The sequence below is a fragment of the Gymnogyps californianus genome, chromosome 6 (genome assembly GCF_018139145.2).
Source record: "Gymnogyps californianus isolate 813 chromosome 6, ASM1813914v2, whole genome shotgun sequence".
Taxonomy (NCBI): Eukaryota; Metazoa; Chordata; class Aves; order Accipitriformes; family Cathartidae; genus Gymnogyps; species Gymnogyps californianus.
In genome coordinates, this window is record NC_059476.1 from 41,917,172 (window position 1) to 41,940,582 (window position 23,411).

The 23,411-nt window shown below is 59.5% G+C and overlaps 1 protein-coding gene across 1 annotated transcript; it reads right to left on the reverse strand.

Annotated features, from left to right (window-relative positions):
* Positions 1-5,175: 5,175 nt before the first annotated feature.
* On the reverse strand, positions 5,176-21,778 carry LOC127017871 (maestro heat-like repeat-containing protein family member 2B). The gene is given in 31 exon segments (XM_050899167.1): positions 5,176-5,335; positions 5,581-5,726; positions 7,166-7,318; positions 7,759-7,868; positions 8,818-8,941; positions 9,167-9,271; positions 9,734-9,829; positions 9,935-10,070; positions 10,436-10,503; positions 10,827-10,949; positions 11,179-11,340; positions 12,191-12,313; positions 12,501-12,620; positions 12,870-12,977; positions 13,419-13,471; positions 14,180-14,321; positions 14,610-14,650; positions 15,034-15,193; positions 15,389-15,496; positions 15,934-16,053; positions 16,386-16,459; positions 16,958-16,996; positions 16,999-17,054; positions 17,164-17,331; positions 17,733-17,824; positions 18,385-18,528; positions 18,843-18,994; positions 19,546-19,644; positions 20,040-20,205; positions 20,761-20,883; positions 21,733-21,778. Coding segments are annotated over 29 exon segments (3,327 nt in total). The 5' UTR covers positions 20,185-20,205; positions 20,761-20,883; positions 21,733-21,778.
* Positions 21,779-23,411: the final 1,633 nt, after the last annotated feature.

The window sequence follows — 23,411 nt, forward strand, 5'->3', positions numbered from 1 at the left end:
GTCTGGGTCATAATAAACCATCTCCCGCACGGCTAATTCCCTCAGGGACTGGATACCTCTCTCCATGGTGGTCCACTTGCCTGGGTAACTTACAACATCTTCCTTGAAGGGGTACCTTTCCCTCACGCCCAATAGAAGTCTCCACCAGAGGCTGAGGGCTTGTGGGTTTTTTTGAATTGCCTTGTCAATGCCCCCTTCCCTAGAAAGGGATCCCAATTGCTTGGCTTCCTTACCCTCTAATTCCAAGCTACTTGCCCCTTTATCCCAGCATCGGAGCAGCCAGGTGACAACGTGCTCGCCTGGATGACGGCTGAAGTCTTTTCGCTTATCTCGCAGCTCACTTGGGGATAGGGATCGAGTAGTTATCTCCTGTTCTGCCTCTTCCTCCTGTTCTCATGATGACCCTGCTTCACCTTCATCCTTCGCTAAGTGAACTGATTTTTTTGTATATTTCTTCTTCTGTATAGGGGCGATTGATATTGGCACCGGTTGATTCTCTAGTTCAGCTGCATCGTCCATCGCCAAGGTTTGAGTAGCCACAGTGCCTGTTGCTGGGCTTTGAGTAGCCACAGTGCTTGTCATAGGGATTAGAGTAGCTGCAGTAGCTGTCGCAAGAGTTTGAGTAGCCGTGCTGCTTGTCGCTGGGGTTTGAGTAGCCGCAGTGCCTGTCGCCAGAGTTTGAGTAGCTGCAGTGCCTGTCACCAGGGTTGGCGTAGCTGCAGTCGTGGGAGCTGATCTCTGGGTGGTATTTTTAAATAGTTGTTTAACCCTAGGCAAGATCTGAATCACATTCAGGAACAGGCTGATTCCTAGCAATAGGACCATGCTAAGTTCAACATCCCAAGGATATTCAAAATTTACAAACTCCTTCAATGCTATTGCAATTAACCTGGCAGAGAAAGGGAAGATGTGGGAAGATGTCTCCCCAATAGGTTGGCTCCCCGAGGAGAAAAGGTAGAAAGTGCAATTATTCATATTCTTTAGGAGATAGCACCCCAAGTACGGAGATCTCTCCTCCATAGATTGGCTCCCAGAGGAGAAAAGGTAAAAGGTACAATTATTAATAGTCTCCCATAGGCGGCTCCCAAAGTATGGAGGTGACAACAATGCCGAGTACAAACACCCAATTAGTTTCACGGCTTGCACTTCTGTCATATCATAAACCAGTGTTACAAACAACAACAACGTGATAACTCTAGCCCAGTTCCCACAGATGATAAACAGCACAACAGGGAGCATATACTGCAAGTAGGGCATTACATAACGCAATTTCAAGAACCACACCACTTCTCTTGCAGGAACAGGATTGAACAGCAGAAGGGAGGCAGGACGAAAGGGCCCATGAGGTCAAAAAGCGCATCAGACAGCTGGCGCAGTCATGATGACAACAGAGGGAGAAGGAGATGCAGGTGGCGTGGCTGGGACAATGCTTCCGAGGTAACATCTGCCACACAAACACAAAGGCAGACAGAGGCCTTGGGAGGTTGTGGAGTGGGTGAGAAGGGTGCCTGGGAGGGAGGAGAGCACGGGGAGACAGGAGACAGAGAGTGGGAGATGGAGGTGGAAAAGCCGGGGTGTTGGCAGTGAGGATGCTGCTGCTGTGCAGGTGCTTGTGAGGTCACTGGTGGCTGAGCAGGTGTTAGGCCAGGAGCCGGCCCTTGGCTTGTGCAGATGCTAGTGAGGTCATAGGTGGACGAGTAGGTGATAGGGTAGAAGGAGGTGCCTGGGCGGTTCATGTGCTTGTGGTGTCACATGTGCCATAAGAGGGGACAGGGCAGGAGCAGGCCCCTGGCTTGTGCTGATGCTTGTGATGTCACTTGTGGCTGTGTAGGTGTTAGGGCAGGAGCATGCAGCTGGTTTGTGCAGGGGCTTGTGATGTCACATGATCCCAAGTAGGCGATAGGCCAGGAGCAGGAACCTTCCTTGTGCAGCTGCTTATGGTCTCACAGGTGCCTGAGGAGTTGAGAGAGCAGGAGCAGGCCCCTGGCTTGTGCAGGTGCTTGTGATGTCGTAGGTGGCTGAGTAGGTGATTGGGCAGGAAGATGCACCTGGCTTGTTCAGGTGCTTGTGATGTCACTGGTGGCTGAGTAGTTGCTTGGGTATGAATGGACACCTGGCTTGTGAGGGTGCTTGTGATGTCACATGATCCCAAGTAGGTGACAGGGCAGGAGCAGGGACCTGGCTTCTGCAGCTGCTGATGTTGTCACTGATGGCTGAGTAGCTGATAGGCCAGGAGGACGCAGCTGGCTTGTGCAGCTGCTTGTGATGTCATTGGTGGCTCTGTAGCAGTTAAGGCAGGAGGTTGCAGCTGGCTTGTGCAGGTGCTTATGATGTCATATGTGCCTGAGTAGGTCATAGAGCAGTAGGCACCTGGCTTCTGCAGCTGCTTGTGATGGAACTGATGGCTGATTGGGTGGTAGGACAGAAGCACGCCCCTGCCTTAATGAGGTTCCTGGGAGGCCACTGTTGGCTGAGGAGCCAGTAGGTGCAGAGCAGGACCCCAGCATGTGCAGGTGCTTGTGATGTCACATGTGCCTGAGAAGGTGATAGGGCAGGAGTAGGCCCCGGTTTGCGCAGCTGCTTGTGTGGTCATAGGGGCCTGAGAGGGTGATAGGGTAGAAGCCCCTGGGTTGTGCAGGTGCTTGTGAGGTCATAGGGGGATGAGTAGGTGATAGGGCAGGCTCATGCACCTGGCTTCTGCAGCTGCTTGTGATGTCACTGATGACTGATCAGGTGGGCCAGGCAGATGCCTCTGCTATGTTCCATCCCTCTGCTCAGCCCCTGTGCCATTGCTGACCCTTTAAGGTCCCTCCGATATTCCCCACTCATCCCCCAGTGCCCCCTTCCGCCCCCTGCCCACACCCCCGTAAACTCCTGGGACCCCCTCAGTTCCCCCCACCCATCCCCCAGTGCCCCCTACTCCCCCAGTGTCCCCCTTCTCCCCTGCTACGCCCCCCACTGTGTCCCTGGGCAGTGCCGAGGGGGGTCCCAGCGTGATGGGACACCGGGAGGTCAAAGCCTGCTGTGGTGATACGGTCAGGGCTGTCCTGGGCTGTTCCCTGCACCAGCCCTGGCTGGTGCTGGAGGTGGTCAGGCCGTGGTGGGAGGGGAGGCAAAGGGATCCCCATGGGCAGTGGGAGGCACAGCAAGGCCCCAGGACCCCATGGGGAGACCCCTGCTCTGGGGTCTGTCCCGGCGTGACTCTGTTGTCCCCAGCCTGGGCAGATCTGAGAGGGACCCCACAGCTGGCAGCCCCCAGCCTCGGTGTTACCCACATGTGGTCTCGCCAACCACGAGGGTGCCATCAGGGAAAAAAAGATACGCTCCCCTTTAGGCATCTTGTGATCAGCTTTAATTAACTCCTCGGTGCTGGCTGGGGCCAGGTATCGCGGAGGGACTCCTCTAGTGCCTGCCTCACTCCGAGGTCCCTGACATCCTGCAGTCCTGAGAGATCTGGAACAACACAGGCAGCACCGTGGGGACCCGGTCCCGGCCAGGCGCTCCCCTGGCCACCCCACTCCAGGGCCCCGTTCTCCAGGGATCCTCCCACAAAAAGAGACATCCCAAGCAGCAGTATCTCAATAAAAGCCCTCTGAACCCTTCCTTCCCCATCTCCTGCCTTACCTCAGCAAAGAAAGCTGTAGCTGTCACCCGCAGTTTAACTGAGCAGGAATGCAGCCATGGCAAGAGGTTCTTCACCAGACGGGGGGAGACGAGCCCAGCATGGAGCAGGACGCTGCGCAGGGCACACAAGCGAGGGACACACAGTTACCCAGGAAGGCCACAGGCCAGGTCTCCAGAATTCGCTTGCGCCGATGCAGACGCTATTCTTCAGCTCAGGACGGCCTCCCAGGCACGCTGGAAGGGTCCCAGCAGCCATTTCCCTGGGCACAGCCCTGCAGGAGTTGGCCAGATGCATCCCTGGGGCTCTTACCTGCTCAGGAGACACACCCCCTCCGGGTGAGCCAGGGGGTCCTCCAGGCGAGCCCACACTGCCCGATGCATGAGCAGCCGCATCCACTTCTGCGCCATGCATTTGCCTAGCACCAACTCAATAGCTGAAAGGAAAATCCTGGCAAAAGAAACCAAACACAAAATAAACAAACACAATCAAACACAACAAATCAAAATAACACCACCACCACAAGCCCTAGAAATCTCAAATCACAGCAGGTTAGGGGAAGACTTCTCTTTAGCAGAGCTAAAGACCCCTGAAATGATGCTTCATAGCCTGCAAGACTGCAGCTAATGACACTGGCATTTTCATCATGCCCCAAACCCTCTGAAGCAGAAAAAACCCCATGCCCCTAGACTGACTCCATGCTAGATATCAACCAAGGCAACGCCTACCACCTCTTCCCACCAGCATTTTGCAAAGAATGCCACCAGTGCCCGCAAGAGTCACTGCTCCCAGCGGGGGTCCGTTGAGGGAGTGCAGTGCTATTGTGCATGCAAGGGTATGCAGGAGGCAAGATGACGGCCGTCCGCAGTACGAGCTGCGCAAGACCTTCCTGCCTGGGAGCTGGAGTTTCTCCATGAGGGAACAGAAGTAAAACCAACCACGACGACCGGTTTCCACATCTAGGAAGCGGGGCAGGCAAAGCACTCCCTCAGCCCCACAAAGGCACATGCCTTGGCGAAGGGAACTGAAGCCAGCCTCTCCATCTGCCCCTTTGTCTCCTTACCTGCACGGCTTCTCCTCAAGCACCTGGCCCTCGAGGAACAGTTGTCTCCAGCTGCTCATGGGGGAAAGCAGCCTCTCCTCGCCCAGCGTTTCACTGGCCCACCTCAGGAGGCTGGGAAGGAGGTGGGGAAGCAGTTGCCTGAGCTCCTCCGTGCTGCTCAGGGCAAGCACCACCTCGGAGATGGCACGGGTGATCTGCAGAGAAACATGACTGAGAACCACCTGTTCAGGCAAGGCCTTTTCCCACCAGCCTGGTTCTCCCGCCTGCCTGGGGTGGGGGGTTACTCTCCGCAGTTGTCCCTTCTGCGACAGCCTTGTGGCTCAGGAGCACAAAACTGTCCTGGCTCCCCACACTCCTTGAGGCCGGCCCAGCACAGCGCCCTGGGAGTCTCCACGGGCATCCGCAAAGGGCACCCGACTCCCTCGCGCCGAAGTATGATTTGGAAAGCAGATGCAAAGCTGCAGAAATATGTCTGCCGTTGAACGTACCGTCAGAGTCTCCAGAGCAGTCTGACGGTTGAGCTGCTCAAAGCGGAGGAGTCAGTCCCCAGGCGGTTGTTTCCTGCTCTGTTTAGTTTCTCCACTAAGCACCTCAGGATCTGAATCCCAAAGATGCTTTTCCCCAAGCTCCTCCACAGCTCCACCGTGTCACTGCAAGGCAAGAGACATTCACCCCTGAGCCTATATCCTCGCAGTCCTGCAGTGCCCTCAAACCTCCTCATCTGCAATGGGGCTTACAAGGCCCCACTCACGGCAGAGACACAAGCATGCAGTCTTGCAACACTCAAGACTGTTCAGGCAGAAAAAAAAGACATGCTTCTCAACCGGACCCCCCAGTGCAAGCAAGCTGCAGGGTCTCTCTTTGACTACAGTGGGGAAGTGGGCAGTGCACGTACCTGTCCATGGGCAGACCTTTCTGGAGGAGACTGCTGATCACGGGCTCCTGGTGAAAGTGGGCGAGGAGAAACACCGCACGGAGCAGGAAGGGCCTGTGGGTGCTCTGCTGCATGTAGGTGTAAAGGGTGTTCAGGATTTTTGGCACCTGAATGGAAAAGGAGACAGAAGGGCTCAGTGCATCCTTTACCCCCTCCTGTAGGGCCCAGACACATTCAGCACATGAGCAATGCCTGCTCCCTTGACACAGAGTCCAGATCTAGCTCGAAACCTCACCCCTTCCACCCTGCCTGACCCTGGCTCACGTCTGGAGCTGAGTGTGCTCTTGGCAATTGGGCACACGCACGCACACACGCGAATGCATGCACGCAGTCACACGCACAGCCTCAGTCACTGCATGTGCCTGGGCCCAACCGTTTGAGCAGCTGCGTGCCCTGTGTGCACACAGAGGACACGGACACATTGCACACCCAACGCTTGAGTAACTCTCCCCATGTGTCTGTAGCAATGCAAGACTAAAACCAAACACGCTCTTCAAGACCCTGAAGATGCCTTGCATCTGCAAGGGCACGTGACTCCTTCCACAGGAACCCAGTTCTCCAGGGACCCTTCTCCTTGCCTCTACCCTCCTTTCCCAAAGCACCAACCCCTTCCCCACACAGAGGATCTTCCCCTGAAGAAAAGGGTGTTTGATGAGCCTTTCACAGCTAGAAGCCGTGGCCATGATAAGGACAAAGAGGCAGCCAGGTCCCTCGTCCCATGGAAGATCCCAGCTTCTCCCACAGCTGCCTACCTCTGGCCCGTGGTACAGACACAACCTGCTCTGTGCCTGGGGAAGCAGCAAGGGGTGACCCTGCAGCACATGAATGCAGCGCTCCCACTGCCCGGAGCGGCCACGGGCTCTGCAGGGATGGCACAGGGACACCCTGCCCTGGCTGCCACAGCAGCCGCCTAACGGCTGGGTGAGCTTTAGCTCAGCTGGGCGCAATCCTCTGGGCTGCCACCCATGGCTGCCGTCACTGTGACCAACCTCTGTCAGGGGCGGGCAGCCACTGAGTTAGTCTGGGCACAGCACGAGGCCAGAGGCTCCCAGGCTACAAATGGGCAGCAACTGGTGGCTAAGGGAAGCGCACCTTGCAGGCTGGGTAACACTCCAGTCGGGGAGAGCAATGAGAGCAATGAACAAGTATCCAACCTGTGGAAAACCCAGCGTGCCCAGCAAAGCTCAGAGTAGAGGGAATTGGGGACCAGTGAAGAAAGAGCAGGGTGAAGTGGGTCCCAGGGCAGGCAGGACTGACAGTGACCCCAGAGGAAGGGGAGGAATGGCGAGGTTGGTGCCTCCCAGTGCCTCACTCATGGGAAGGACCTGGGCCAATGGGACACTTTGGACAAGAAGTGCCCCGAGTATCCTTGTCACCAGCTGGAGCAGACCCCAGCAGCAGGTGCTAATGCACGACTCAGACCACCAGTAGCCCCTCGGCTTGGCACACAGGCGGCATTTCTTGAGCCCATGCCAACTGCACAGGGGGTAGTGCAACAGCCAACAGGAGAAAAGACAAAGTCAAATGGAAAAAAGGTCTCCCTTACCTCCTGGAGTATTTCCTGTCTGCATTCCACCAGGAAGATGAACACCCACTTCCGCACTGCTCTTGCACGTGTGGGTGTGACACGCAGCAAGCTGTCCAGGACGGCAGTCAGAAAGTCCGTAGCCTGTGCTGGAGGGATGCATTTGCAAACAGCCTGGAGAGAAGTCAGGAACAGGAGAGACCGTGTCACAGCTCTGCTCCAGCAATTCGGAAAAGAAAGGCAACTTGACGGGACTGTTAGTTTGGCAGTCATGGAGCGGGCAATCACTTGACCCTCCTGCTGTGCGTACAGTGCTGTTGACATCTGATGCGGCTAACCGATTCGGAAGTGTCTCCCCCCTGTTTCCTTTTATACCAAATGTGTATTCTGACAAGAGCACTCACACACACACACGTGCATGCAAACACACGCATCACGGTATCTGCTCCAGCGTGCCTAAAGGACAGTCTTGTCTCAAAGCCTCCTGCTACTTGCTCACAACAGCTGTCCTGGACAGCTCGCTCTGGAGATGGAGAGAGACTCTGGAGGGGAGCAGGGAGATGTGCAGCAGCCCAGGAGCTGGGCCCCCACCCCACTGGTTTGGGGTCAGTTACCTTTGCTATTTTGGTACCGGTCTCCCCCAGAGTCTCGGTGTCTGGGCTGTTCAGCTCCTCACAAAGGCACCTGATCTCATCTGCCTGTGGCACCACCTTCATGGTCTTGGCTGGAACAAACACCAGGAGAAAAGAGGAGTCACGTCTACAGAAACCCAGCCTCTGGCCCCAGATACCAATAAAGGAGAACCCAAGTGGTGGCAGTGAAGGCCACAGGGAAACCCAGGGCCCTCCTGAACTCGGGGCAGCAGGATTTCCAGAGCCCCAGAAATGGCTGACAAATCCTGGGCTGGAAAGAGCCCTCTTCCTCCTTGAACCGTTTGCTGGGCCTTCAGGGTTTCAGCAGCCTCTGCTCCTAGCACCTGCATCCCCTATTCCCGCACGGGCCACCATCGTCTCTGGAGGCAGGAAACCTCCCCGTGACTTCCTCAGCACAGGCAGCAGATCCTGCTGCCTGAAGAGGAAAGGGTTCAAACACAACCCTTTGCAGCACACTCCGGGCCTGCAGCTCAGATCCCTCCTCCCAGCCCACTTTGCTCTGGGCAGCAAATTGGTTTCCTCTCTTATGCTTGGCAGGAGATGTCTTCCCTGGCAGGGATGAGTTTGGAGACCGCCTGGGTAGCTGCCTGTGTCTCCAGGCTGAAGGCAGGGAGTGAGGGGGAAGGCACCCTCTGAAACGTCGGGGACCTCATCCGAGCGAGTTGTCTGACCACCCCCTGTCTCTCCTGGAACGTGGAGGGGCACAGACGTGGAGGGGGACAGTCCCCAGCACTGGTGACAATGTCCTGCTCTCAGAGAGCAGTGAGGGTTGGCCCTGACCACCCAGCCTCACACATGCCCCAGGGAGGTGGGACTCAGCGACCCTCTCCCAGGGATCCTTCCTGAGATGGCCAGGGAGGCAGAGGGCTAACAGGGTGGGGGCACAAAACCAGCCGAGCACGTTGCCTCCCCCTTCCCTCCCGGGGACGGGGCCTGGCCCCGCGGGACCCTGGTGGCGCTAGGCCCAGAAGGGAGGGAGGATCAGGCTGAGCAAGGCTGGGAAGCACGCGCTCTCCTCACCTTGCATTTGGAGAAGGTAGCCAAGGCAGACCCATGCCCTCTGGTGGGACGTGGCCAGGCAGTCGCTGGTCAGAGACACCAGCAGTCCCACCAGGGAGCCGAACTGCTTGCAAGGACGTCCTCTCTGCAGGGGAGAGCAGCAGGAAAAGGGTTGCAGGCAGCCCCAGCACCCGCTCGCCTCTGCTGCCCATCCTGCTATCTGAGCAGCGATGGGGCAGAGGGGCAGGCAGAAGAGCTGCCCCATATTCCCAGGAGCCCCAAAACCCAGCACCCAGCCGGGCAGGGCTCCTTTCCAGGGCCATGAATGGTGGGAATGGGGCACCAGGGCACATGGGGGGTCCCTACTCACCGTGAGCTCAGATCGCTCCTTGCAAGCGCCCAGCACATGCACGCAGACCCGCAGGGCTCTCTCCCGCTCCCATGCTTTGGCTGAGGTGAGCCAGCCCTTCAGGACCTGGAGCAGGGTGCATCTCTCTCGCAACAGGAACCTTTCTCTCCCTGAGATCCCTCTCCCTCCTTCTCTAACCCCTTCCCGGCGCGGCCCCCGGCCCCACCAAGCACTGGCACTGCAACCTTCACTGCCTCGCTCCCTCCAGCCACCTCTGCCCTGAGCCAGGTTTTGCTTCCCTGCCCGCGTCTCCTGGCCAGAGCCTTCCCCCAGGCTGCTCTCACCCAGCTCAGGGATGCCTCTTGGCTTTCCCTCCATCAGGGCCCACGTCCCTGCCTGTCCTGCGGCTGTGGTGGCCGGGCGCTCCTGTCCCCCAGCTCAGCCCCTGGCCCCAGCCAGACGCACAGCCTCAGAGCAAGGAGCCAAAGCCCCACTTTCCTGTAGGAAAGCTATCCACCTCCTATCACCCGCTAAGCCCTCCATTCTCTGCCCCTGCAACACTTGCCCTGTTGCCCCATGGCTACTCACGTGGACCACGTCGTCAAAGCAGGCAGAGGTCGCCTCTGCCTCCAGAAGTTTTTCTATGAGCTGGCCCAGATCTTCCATGCCTCTCCTGTGCAGAAGCTAAAAGCAGCAAAGGAGAGCTGAGGTTCTGCAGCATGGGGGCTGCCAGGGCACGCTGAGGGGGGATCCTGACCCAGAGGGGGGCAGGCACTGGCCGGTGGGTACCTGCATGTTCACAGCTGCCCTCACTGTCTTCCTTCCCTTTTTCAGCCGCTCCTCGGAAGGGTAGGACAAGACGCTCTGGCAGCAGACTGCCAGCAGCTTGCGATTTTCCTCCCTGCTCAGAGGTGGCCTCAGCTTGCTGGCCGGAGGAAAAAGGAAGAGAAAACGGAAAGGGGATTTACTAGCCCTTTCCAGAGTGGCTTAAACCACAGCTGGGTTCCTCCTAATCGCGGGCCCCCAATCCAACACCCCCAGCCCATGCCAGCAAGCACTGCCTTCAGCTCCAGCAATTCCTGCCTCCTCCCAGGCAGCAGGCAAACCCCCATCCCCAGGTTAAGGAACTCCTGGGGCTCCCTTCCTTTGGGAAACACCCAAAATGCAGAACACCCTCCCACTCCACAGCCCCAGCAGCTCCCGGCCCCATGCTCAAGGCCACTGGGGCTGCCCCAGACAGCTGGGCTGGGCCACACTGGGAGTCCCCAGAGCCTGGGGAACAGACCTCACCTCAACTCCTCCAGGGCCTGGAACACTCCATACACCAGGGAGTCCCAGGGCTCCCCCTTTATCCAGTCCTGCAAGACCCAGAGAGACAAGGGCAGAGTTGGCAGCGGGCAGGGACACGGGACAACCCTCCCGCCTCCCCCGGGGACAGGCTCTGCTGCCAGGCCTGGGCAGACACTGCCCCGTCACCCCCACGGATCCCCAAAGGCACCGCTGGAGGGACCCTGCTCCTCAGCCACAGCCACCCAGCACCAGCACCCAAGGCTCCCACCAGCTCAGGACACAGCTCCAGAAGCTCGCATGAAGCCGAGAGATCATCGTGCCTCTGGGGAAACCAGTCTGATGGCGCAGCCCAAAACTCCCCTGTGTGACTGCCCCAGCTACGAGCACTCACCAGCAGGGTCCGCGTCGCCTCCTGCTTTAAGGAGAGCTCAAAGCTGCCGCAGTCGCCCACAGCCTGGATGGCACAGCTGACCTCGGTGATGCTCTGCACCAGGGCGAGCTTGAGCTGCAAGTCCTGAGGCCAAAGAGAGCAAAGCACCCCTTGAACTCTTTGAAGGGCTGAGAGGTGGAAGAGGAGCATGGGCAGGGGGAACCCACAGGGGGTTGGGATCTGGACGTTGAGGACAAACCCCCTTCCTTGGGAGTTCTTTAGAAAGAGACCGACCATCTCGGTACACCCCAGCCCCGAGGGGCTGGAGCTGGGGCACCCAGGCATCCCTGCCCTGTGCGCCCCGTGCTCCTACCCTCTGTTTAGCTCTGGAGAGCCGCAGGATGTTGCCCATGATTTCTTTATCCACACGGCTCAGCACCTGCTCCTTGGGTGCATGCAGCGCAATGCCGCTGTAGGTGCGCATGAGAGCAGTGCGAACGGCCTGGGCTCTCTCTGTCTTCTGCCACCGCCGTACCTGTGTTGACAGAGATGCCCCGAGACGTCAGCCCCAGGACTCCTATGGGCCTCTGCGGCAGGTCCTGCCCCGCACCCTCACCAGCTCCTTGTTTCCCTGGGCACCCCCCAGCAGCTCCCCAAGCCACTCCTCGAGCTGTGAGCTCCGGGGCTGGGAGCTCTTCCCATCCCGCAGCTTGCATTCTCACATGGGGCTGGGGAGGAGGTGCAGCCAGCATTGCACACACTGCTGGCTGTTTTACCACTGATTTCAGAGGTCGGAGAGCTGTCTGGAACCTTTCTGCAGAAAGGTAGCTGACATAGCCTGTCATGGTCCTGCTCAGAGACGTGCAGCCTGTGCGGGTCAGCGGTGCAGATGAGCCCAGTCTGCTCACCTCCCCAGGCCAGGCTGCACCGCTCTCTCTGCAGGGCTCTGCCCTGCCCTGCCCTGCCCTGCCCTGCCCAGAAAGGCGTCCCCACAGCCCCCAGGTGGGGAGCAGAGCCAGCGAGACCTCACCAGGCTCCTGCTCCCAGCCCTCAGCTTTGAGGAAGGGGCAGAGCGTCACACCGTGCCCACCCCCTTGTCACCAGCTCCTGCTGAAGTTAAGTCGGGGGCAACGTGGCTGCAAGCAAGCAACCGCTGCAGCTGCCCCAGCTGGGTGCCTCTGACCCACCAGGTGTCAAACCCCGTCCTTTCCAAAGACACCTCAGGGGCCCCAAGGCCAGGATGTCCCCTCTGAAACACAGGTCTCGGGTAGCTCTTACAAGAGGGTTAATCTAAAGGCAGCTGCCACGGTTTGGCTGCTGCAGGTGTACATGTGGAAACAAGGCCAAAAAAGGAAAGCCAAACAGCACAACCCTGGATCCTTTACCTTCCAGCCCGTGGAAGTCTGATAGACCCAGCCTCTGGTGAAGGCGGCAGAGAACATAGTCACCGTGTCCAGGACCAGGTGGAAGTGGCTCTCGGCAGCGTGGGACACAACAGAAATCATTCCCTGCAACCAGAGAGAAACAGGGAGTCGGTTCCAGCCCAGGCACTCAGACGCGGCCAGCGACAACGGCCTGGCAGGACGTTGCAGCAAGGGGGAATCGGCAGCAACGGGGAAATCAAGGAGGCCAGGAGCAGCCCTCCCTCTCCCCCAGAACAGGCAGGGGATGCTCAGGACATGAGCATCACCTCACCTGGGCCTCCGACAGCTCCACAGGGTTTGTCTCCTGGAGGAAGCTCAGCACCTGCCCTTGGACATGTCTCAGGTCCCGACAAGCTGCCAGGGCCATCCCAAGAGCCTTGTACAGGAAAAGCTGAAAGAGAAGAGGCCGAGCCCGAGATGCAGTCACGGCCCGACCTGTCAGGAGAGGGCTGGCCCCAGACAGACCCGACCGCCCCTGGGAGCAGGCGAGGCCGGCCGCAGTGCCAGGCTGTGGCCAGCCGCTGGGGCAGCCCGGCGGGAAGTGCCTTTTGGGGGCGAGGGAAGGGGAAGCAGTGAAAACCGCCTGTGGGGGCAGAGCACCGGTGACAGCCCCAGCCCCAGCGTGCGGCAGGAGACACACCTTCTCCCAGGAGCCGGCAGCAGAGCTGCCCAGCTGCTGGCTCAGCTCCTGGCTCAGGCCTACGGTCCAGGTCTTGTCCTCGATGGGCTCCAGCGACGCCCGCAGGAACTGGGGTGAACAGGAGAGGAAGCGAGTGTTCCCCTGACCTTGGCCAGGGCCCTTGCCACACTCACGTGTCCCGGGATGCTGCGGGGGGAGAGCTGCCGGGAACGGCAGTCTCTTCCCATGCCCCACCCAACCCTCTTTTCACCAGCTTTCCTCTTCTCCTAACACCTCGTGTGAGAACCTCCGGCATGCCGGACATAGAAGAAGAGGCAGTGCTAAGGTGCATGCCACAGCGTTAGAGGGCATTAGCCATCTGCTGTGGCACGTGTGCAGACAGCAGCCCCTCTGAGCGGACAAGCACCTACTGCGGGGGGAGGCGCAGGGTGCTCAGGAGGTGCCCCCACCTCCTGGTGCCTACACAGGCAGCCCCGAGCTTCCTCCCACAACTTTGTCTGCTCCCTCTTCTCCCCCTCTATTTGTGACACCCCCGCAAGGATGCTGTACCTTAAGCACACGGTGCTCCCACTCTGCAGAGTCCAGGGAGCTCTCGGTTCTTCCTAGAAAGCAAGAGGAAGCAAAAGCTCTCGCTGCTATTTAAGCTCACACCAAAGACGAGCCCGGTGGTCTCCTCTGCAGTCAGACCTCCCAAAAGTCCCAGGCCATCAGGCTAGAAAGGGCCTACGCCAAAGCCCTTGTGAGGCCAAAGACACAGGAGGGGTCCCAGGGGCATTCGTCAGAGGCATTGATTCACGTTGGGGAAGGACACACTGACCGTGGCTGATCCCCACTGCTTGAGAGCAGCTCCCACAACAACTCCGACCACTGAGTCCCAGCACGCATCAGCAACACACATTTTCTCCTTAATGACCAACCGCTTTGTGCCCGTTTGCAGCCCTTCTCCCAGCCTATTGCCAAGGATGGCTGCTGCAAACCTGGCCTGGCCTGGGGACTTGGTCTTCCAAAGCCAGGGGCTGCACCCCCTCCAGGAGCACCAGTCCCATCCCTCCCCAAACACCGTCCTTGCGTGCCGCCAAGCCCTGCCCTCCTAGGGGACATCAATGGCCCCGTCCATCCCCTGGGCCGAATCCCCAGCCAGCTGGGGGATGGCTGCCTCCAGCCTCAGCACTGCCTTCCTGAAGGGGAAAGGCAGCAGAGCAAGTGCTGGGGAACTGGGGACAATTCCCCTCCATCATGATGGGCAGCTGCATTTTCCTGCCCCCCCACCCCCCCACCCTCCAGCCTCTCCCTCCCCACCCGCACTTTACCTTCCAGGTACTGCAGCAGGAAGGGGACCTCGGTCGCCCATGCCGCCCCCAAGGCTCTGTGGATCCTGCCGTGCAGGGCCTGCAGCAGCTGCAAGGCAGCGACTGCACGTTCGCCACTCGCGTAAGGAGCCGCCACCACCACCTAGGCGAGGGCAGGAGAGAAGTGTCGCTCCTGCTGCCAGAGCCACAGCTTCTCCCAGGAGGGGAGGAGGGAGCTCGGCGCCGCTCGGCCGGCACCAGGCAGCCGATGGCTTCACCCAGGGTGCTGCCAGCCCCAAGAAAGGAGTGGGATCCCCGATGGGCTTGGGCAGGCTTGGGCATGCTGCCTCCTCCTCAGGGGATCCTGGCACTGGCCTCAACAGCATCTCAGCCCCGGGCTCTCCCACCATGCCTGCCAGAAAAGCTCTTTCCCCAGGGCCCCGCTACTCACCAGCAGTCGAGCCAACAGGGCCTGGGGAGCCGGCAGCCGGGCTGTGGGGAGGAAGAAAGGCTGGGTGAGCTGACGAGCCCCTGCCGTGCCCTGCCCCTCCCACCTCCAAAGCCCCCGCACAGGGCCGAGGGCTGAGAGCAGCTGCGCTGCAACAGCGCTGGCCCGGGGGCTCCCCACGGCTGCCCAGCATGAGATGAAGGCAGCCCAGCATGGCCAGGAACAAGCCCTGGCTCACCAGGAGAGCGCTGCGAGCAGGAGAGCCAGGCCTCGGCGCTGGGCAAGGGGCAATGCAGGGCAGAGCCCCTTGTGCCCAGCAGCAGAGCCTGTCTCTGCCCTTTGGTTTTCCTGGGCTCCTGCTCAGGGCTGGTGGGGCACAGGGAGACACGGACCGGCCAAACCCAGCAGCACTCACTGGGGTTCCTACCTCGCTCCTGGGAGTCCGTGGCATCGGGCTCCTCCTCTTCTTCCTTGCACCCTGCTCTCTCCCGTGTCTCAACCAGGGCTCGGAGACAGCGGGAGAGCGGGATCAGCATGCTGCTGTACTGCGCTGGCACCACATACTGCAGCAGCCTCGGCCACAGGAGCTGCAGAGAAGAACCAGGCAATTCATCACATTGGCTTTTCCACTGAGATCGAAGACGAAAAGGACGGTCTGCGCTTCCTTGAGCCTTGTGCGCTTCTGCGCACGTGAGGGGAGAGGTTCAGGGCGTGGGGGAGCATGAGGAAAAATGTCCTGAAGGCAAGAAGTGGCCACAGCAGCAGGGCAGAGGCCAACTTACTTTGGTCATCCCTCTCAGAGAGACATCCAGCGAGCCCAGGATGTCCATGCACAGGGCTCGAAGAGCTCCATCCTCCTGGGCTTCCCAGGCAAAAAGGCCTCCTGCCACCTGTAAGGCAGAGTTGGCAAACCCCCCATTACTCTCAGCTCCCGACTGATGAGGCTCAGGCACGACTCACCAGTGCTCCTGTGCCTCCTAGTCCATCAGCATTTAAGGATGGAGGATGTCCTGTCCCTACAAGCCTTTCCCTTCACAAGGTGGCTTTGCTGAAGGTGCCTGTGGGCACAGCTCAGCCCGTGGGGTGCGCACACAGCCCCCCAGTCCCGGGTGGCATGCCCAGGGGTAAACCCACATCATCCACTGACATTTCCACCAACATCAGCACAGACACCCACGAGGAACGGCCATTTGGAGGCCACTATGACGACAGTGCCAGTGCTGATGGCCCTGCAGCGTGGAGCTCTCCATGGCCAAGGATGCCTGCAGGAACTCTCAGCACAGTCCAGGCACTGGTCAAAGCCCCAGGTGTCCTGCTCTGCCCTTACCATTCTGCCCGAGGTCCGGCCGAACTCGATGAAGATGTGCCCCACCACATCCCATGCCCAGCAGCTCTGGGAGCCAGACCTGAGCAGCTCCCTGATGAACTCCAGAACTGCCCTCCGCACCTACCAGGGGAGAGTGTGGTTATGACCCTCCTGTTCAAAACCCAAAGGCTTTGCTTGGGGGCAGCCTTTGTGGCTCATGGAGAGATGACGAGGGCATGGCAGAAGCTTTCGCTCCTGGCGTCAGGGCTGGGCTTTAGCACCAGGCTGGACGGGCATTTGTCCCACAGAGCACAGCGATCTCCCGCTCCACTCTGCCAGCTCTCCCCGGGGAGGAGCCATCACCCACCGCCTGGGCAACGCGCCAGCGCTTCCCCAGGCACCCCAGCTCTGCCCCGAGGGAAAGGGTTTCTCTGCCTCCCCTGGTGGCACCATCCCTTCCCAAACCAGCTCACCTGGGCCCTGGGGTCGTTGCACACCGAGCGCACGGCCTCCACCACCTGGGGCAGCTTCTCTCTCATCGCAGGTGCTGGAAGAGATACAGAGAGGTGTGCATTCAGGCAGAGCCCCGATGGCAGAAGGGATCCCCTGAAGCTTCCAAGTTCTTCGCACACCAACGGGACAGCAAAGCAGGGCCTGACTCTGACTTCACAAGAGGCAGTGGCATAAGCCGGAGCAACTCCGTGTCTAGAGGCACGGCTATTTTATAGGGACTGAAAGCTATGGTAACACAGGATGAGAGAAACAGCATGGGTACAAGCAGCTCCTGTGCACACCAGCCCACCCGCCCACCCACCAGCCTGCCCTGTTACTGAGCCTGGAGCATCATCCCTGGTGTGCCGCCATTTCTAACTGCCGGGGGAGAGCTCGAGCCCTGTCGTGGGGCATCAGCTTGGCTGGGGGAGCCGCTCTTTGCAGCTCCTTTTGGGTGCAGGTGCACCACTTTCAGCCTGTTCCTGCTCTCAGCCCAGTAGCCCCAACCCCTGCCTTGTGTCCCTGGCATATGGCACTGACCGTCACAGTGGGCCAGCAGCTCCCAGCAGACCCAGGGCTGCCACACGACCGCCTCGCTCCCACCGCTCAGCTGGGAGTGCAGAAACACGACTGTCTCTTCGGGGCAGGTTGTGCTGCAGGAAAGAAATCGCATTCTGCATTAGCAGGCAGCTGCCCCCAATGGCCAAGGACAGGGAGAGAGCTGCCACGGCACGGCGGGCATCGCCCAGTCTCCTCTCCTTACCCTGCAGCACGATGCAGCGGGACAGCACTGCCTTATGGGCTGGGCCAGGCTCCTTGGTCACATCAGAGAGCTGTGGGAACAAGGTCCGTTTTAGAGAAAGTTGCATCAGTGTTGAGAGGGATGGAAAAGAAACGGTGCTCTCCGTTCTCCTCTCCCTGGGCACGCTGGGCACGGGACCCACATCCAAAACCCAGCCCATCCCATGGTGGCCCCGGGCACACACAGAGGTTTGCAGCAGCCCAGGCTGCCCAGGAGCTGAGGCTGAGCAGCATTGAAAGGCTGCCCTTAGGGTGCCGGCGCTCCAGAGTCCTCCTGCAACTTGGCTGAGAGGGAAATTGCTGTGGGAACCAGGCTGCCCCTCAGGCCGTTCCAAACAGCCAGGACCAGGCCTCCTGCAGCCTTAAGGGGGCACCTGGATCACAAATCCTGGCGTGCTCCTGGCCTGCAGGAAGCTCCGGCGGAGGATGCCCTGCTCTGTCCTGCCCTGCCAGCTGGCAGGTTCTTCCCCTCCACGGCAATCACGTGTGCGGGCCCCAGGCCGGCAGCAGGGCGCAGGCTCCCTTACCTGGCGGTGCACAGCGGTGCTGACGGCAAGAGCGTGCCCTGTGGGATTGGGATCTGAACTCCCTCCAGCATCTCCAGGACATAGCTGAGGCTCTACAGAGAATGGGGGAGGAAGAGAAGGCTAAAGCCACCTAAAGGCACTTGGGAAGGGAGAAACCCAGCACATCTGGAGAAGGGGAGTCCCTAATGCCAGCTCCCAGGGAAAACCCCAAACCCTCCTGCATGGGGCTTCTTGTTTGCCCTCCCCTCAGAGCAGCATCAGGAGGCTCTTTCCTCTGAACAGAGCCCAGAGTTGACAACTCACTTCTCAGAGGCACTTCCCACTCCTCAGACCTCGCCCCTCACTGGATGGGACTGGGCAAGACCCTGGGCATTAAGGCAAATCTCTTCCCACACACAGAGCCCCAGGGAAGAGGCAATGCCCCCCTTCCTGAGAAGATGAGCCCCAGGGACTCTTGCCTGCCTCCTGCCCCCTCACCAGGTTTCTCTTTTCTTGCCCAAAGAGCCCGGGAAGCCTGAGGCCTCCTCTGCTCTCCCTGTTCCTTCTCGAAGGGCTTCCCAGCTCCTCCTGGCACCCCACAGCTCCCCAGTGCCTCCTGCCACTCGCACAGACCCACTCCAGCAGCCACGCCGGGCCCTGCACAACACCTCACCTTGGTGACCCGGGAGGTGTCTCGGACCTCCTGATATTGCTGCAGGAGCCAGAGGAGATGCTCCCAGGCGTGCTCTCGGTGCTGCTCCTCATGCAGAAGGACTGCCATCATGGCAGCCACCGCCCCAAGGACAGCCTGCTTGTCCTGAAGAGGGAAGGGAGAGGCTCTGCTTGGAGGGCTGAAAGTCTGCCTAGCACTCAGCATCCCCTGGACACCAGTCTGCCCTTCCCACTGAGAGGGGTTTCCCTTTCCCTTCTGCCCAGCCGCAGAAGGGCTCATCCAGAGGAGAGAGAGCGTTTCCCCAGCCCTCCCTGCAGAAAGGCCCCAAGACTCGGCTGCTTCCCATCAGGGAGCTCCCTTCCCATCGCCCCTCTGCTCGCACCCCACTGGGCACAGACGGATCCACTGACGTGGACATCCCCGCTGCGGCCCCAGGCGTGGAAAGCAGCACTTCTCACCTCTTCCTCCTTGCACTCCAGCCAATTTACCACCGCATAGCAGAAGACCGGGTAAATGGCTTCACAGAACTCTGCTACCCCTTTGCGAGGGAAGGGGCATTGCTCCCGGTTGCAGAAGTACGTATTGACTCCTTTTGCCCATTGCTCCAGAACTGCACAGGAGAAAGGAACAGGGAGCATGTGAGAGTCTGCAGCAGGGACAGTACCTTGCATCCACGCCCAAGCCTGCTTTAAGGACAGTCCCAGGCTTGGCAGGGCTCAGCCCAGGACTGGATCTGGACGCGAGGGCAATCTGTGCCCTTGAGGTGTCTGGATTCAAACACCCCACTGTTTCTCTCCTCCTCCCCATTGCACCTTCTCCTCCTCAATGGCCCCTTCCCCTCCAGCATTGCTCACGCCAGCCCCTTCCCTTCCCACATACTCGCCCTTTCAGAGCAGGGATTTTAATCCCAGAGGAAAGCAGGGGAACAGAAGTTGTGGGAAGGGACTCGGGAGTTCCTCCGTGCAGCGCCGCTGCGTCCTGCCCATAGAAACCTCCCGGGCTTCTCCCGCTCCTTCTACACACTCACAGCAGTTTGGGATCACCAAGGCCTGACCTCGCTGCGGGCTGACACCCACCATGTTCCCTCTGAGATCACATGGAGGCATCGAAGGCCACCCCAGCCCCTGCCCCTGGGACCCCGGCCAAGGAGCTGACACTCACCACTGCAGACGGCACGCAGGATCCGGCCACTCCCCACCCGGCTCAGCATGGCGCGCAAGGCAAGCAGCGTCATTCCCACAAAGGGGATGCACCGCAGGGCTGCAGAGAGGGCAGGGACCAAGAGGGTCACTGAGAGACACAGGAGACTGGGGTCCATCCCTGTCAGGGCTGGGGCTGCTGGGCCATGTGGGACATGCCAAAGGGCATGGGGAGGGTGGCCTTCCCCAAGGGGGACACAGGGAAGCCCTTTGGGGAAATAGGGAGGACAGTGGGGGGCAGAGACCCCGCGGGTTTCTCTCCACTGGGAGATCCCACCCTTTGGGAACTGGGATCGGGCTGGTAAGGCAGAGCTGCCAGCCGGCCCTGGCACGGAACAAGGAGGCACGGCAACTCCATAGCCCCTAGTTCAACACAGAGTGTTTAGGGAGGGGGAGGATCCCTTCTCCCCATTATCACAGACCCCTACCCAAATCAGGAGGCCGAGGGTGCCGTACCGTAGCTGCGGGCCATTTTGCCCAAGGTGAGGAGCACAATCTCATCAGGGACCTTCCCCATGGCCTTCAGGTGGCTCTGGAGCTCAGACATGACAAAGTGGAAGTGGGAGCGGGCCAGAGCCACCAGGACGTCACTAGCGGCCATCTTCACGTCATCTGTCACAGCCTGCAAAAGTGTCACAGGTTAACCACTCCTGAGAAAAAGGCTGAGGCACTTGGACAGGCTGAATGACCCCGTCTCCTCTGCGAGACCCTCGGGGCAGTTGTGCTTGGGGCCGGGTGGCTGCCGCCTCTTGTACCCTGGGGTAGGCAAGCAGTTCCCTGGCGACATGAGGGAGGCTTTTCCCCGGCACAGCCCTGTGCTGCTGCCCCCTCTCCCTGTCCACAGAGATGCCAGGAACAAACTGTCACAGACTCGAGACCTCCTTGGACCTCTCTGTGGGGCTGCTGGGTTCCCACAGCTCTTCCTCAAGGCAGCAGAAATAATCTTGAGCTGGAACCCAGCTCTCGCTCAGTTACAAACAGCCCCGAGTCCGCTTCTCTGCACAGTTCTCTGCGTCCCCTCTCCAAATTCCCTCTAATGACGAGTCCCCAGAGCTCTCCCTTAGGACCTCCGCTGGGTCTGAATAATCAAGGAACATCTCTGCGCCACTCTCTATTTCCCCAGAAACCAGGGGGGGAGGCAGGCTGCTTTGGTGGCCTTGAAAGAGAACAAGCTCACCTGGGCTGCTCGCACGTCACTGGACGCCTCTGCTATCAGGCGGTTCACAACACCGCTCGTCAAACAGCCGTCGCCTCCCTGCAAGACGCTCTCCAGCTCCCGGTATGTCGCCACTCGGTCACCCTGGGGACAGACCACAGAGGGGAGTGATGGGACTTGCTTCGCCCTCGTTCCCAGGCAGCCACGAGAGAGACCTGCTGCCCCCCAAATAATCTGTGTGACACAGGCACAAGCTACGAGCTGCAGGCATCGGTCAGGACAGTCACGGGGAACAGCAAGATCTTCCACGGCACCTCTGACACTAGCAGAGAGCCAGACAGGGAGATCGACTCCACCAGGCTAAAAGAGTTACTGGTCACTCAAGGCCTGCCTAGATTTTGGCTAACCCAGCTCATGCTAAGGCCTGATGTATGCTGGGAGCAGCACCACTGGGTCAAAGCGAGAGCACCACGTAGGCAGGACAGGTGGCCAGAAAGAGCTAAAGGGCCATGATGCAGCCATTACCACCTGCAGACTGCTGTCTCTGGCAGCCATTACCTTTTGTCTGGCAGTTTCCTCAGAATGCACTAACTTATGGAAATGGTATAGACCAAACCTCCAAGCTGGAGGGTATAAAACACGAAGCTCATGAAATAAAGTTTAAAGCACAGAGTACGTTGTCCTGTCAGTTTGAGAGATCCAAACGGACCGTGACAAAGGGGAAGGCATGGCAATGAGACCATGCCCTCAGGAGGGAAGCCATGAGCACCCTGCACCGTGGGGCACAGCGTTGCTCCTCGCACAGGCAGGAGCCCCGGCGCTCAGAGCTCCTGGGAAAGGAGCAGGGAGCAGTGGCATTAGTCCAGCTTGAGCAGCAGGATCTGTGCTCGGGGATAAAGCAAAGGTGCCCTCAGGTGAGACGCCCCTCTGCCACGGCATCTGGGGAAGCCAGGGGCATGGAGGGGAGCCCTCAAACCCACCCCCCCGCCTCACCTCATGGTCTTGCAGCCGCTTTAGCAGAGAAGTCCCAACGGCCGCAAAGGTAGTGACGGCCGCAGGGACAGTCCCCGTTGCCCTGCCTCCGTCCTCAGGACGTGCAGGTCTGGACTGGGAACCCAGGCATGGGCAGAGAGCTGGAAGAAAAGAAAGAAACGGTTTTACTGGCTGCAGGGCTTTGCACCAGGGAGGGGTGAGGATCTTCCTGGCCTCCCCCAGCACTAACAGCCTGTGCTGGACTGTACTGGCAAGAGGGCAGTCAGTGGGATGAAGGGAGGGAGTCTTCCCCTCACTGCGGCAGTGGGAAGACCACCTTGGGGGACTGGGCCCATTCCGGGGTTCCCAGTGACAGAATGGCAGCAATGCACTGGAGCGAGTTCAGCACAGGGGCCCTGAGCTGGGCAAGGGATGGACATGGGCTCTGCGAGGAGAGGCTGGGAGACTGTGGCTCGGCAGCCCCGACAAGAGCCGGCTGGGCCAGGTCATCTCTGAGCGGTCCCCAGCTGCCCCACGGAGGGCAGGGAGAGGATGGAGCCAGAGCCCTCTCCGAGGTGCCTGGCAGCAGGATGAGAGGTGTCAGGGACGCAGCCCCCAGCACCCAGCTGGGACAGACACTGCCTCCAGCAGGCATCAGCCCCCAACCTCCCGCCAGCCCCTCACCTTTGAGCGCTCTCATCCTCCACATGGCAGCAGGATCTCCTGGATGGACGCAATGTTCTCTCCAGGCAAAAGCCACGAAAAACTGAGGCAGCACCAGCCCCAGGAGGAAGATACAGGGCCCAGCCATTGTGACCCCGCTGCGGGGTGTGGCGCTCACAGAGGGCTCCTGTGACACAGGGACACGTGCCGGGGACACACCGTGGGGCAGGGACCGGACACGGCAGCACCCTGGGGCCCCCACAGGCCCAGAAATGCACGATTTCCCCATTCTCCATCACTTGAATGTGCTCATGGTTTTAGCAAAACTCCTCAAACAGCTTTAGCAAAGACTTTCTCCAGACAGCCCTTCCCAGCTCTGTCCCTGATCCACATTCCCCTCCAGGGACTCATCCCCAGAAGCATTCAAGGTCAGGTGTGACGGGGCTCTGAGCAACCACATCTAGTTGAAGATGTCCCTGCTCATTGCAGGCAGGTTGGACTAGATGACCTTTACAGGTCCCTTCCAACCCAAACTATTCTATGATTCCATGACCCGAGGCAACGTGCTCTCAAGGGGACCGACCTGGCCTTTGCCCTCTGCATTTCCTTGCCCTGGTTTTCTCCAAAGAGGAGGCTCCTGCCTGTGTCTGTCTGTGCCCTCCCCCGTGTCTCCGCCAAGAACATTTGCTCAGTTTGGAAGAACATTGTTCAGAATGGAATGGACATTGAAGAGTTAACCAGTCACCAGATCCAAAAGGCACGCCATCCTCAGACTACACAAGTGGCTTGCTTGTCTTGCTGCAGGCTGCATGGAGCAGGTACAGGGCTTCTGACTGGGACCCCCAGGCATCCCCAGCTCATTAACAGCTGCACCTTCTATTCCCTCCTTCACCCTTTGATCCTGACGCTCCGCTTTCCTGTCTTTTGTCTGGTAGTTTTTCCCTTTATTGTCTCGCTAGTTTAACACTTGGCCAAGTAGCTTTCTCCTTTCCTGCTCTGCCATCACCAACAGTTTCTCACTTTGTCACATGGTTAGT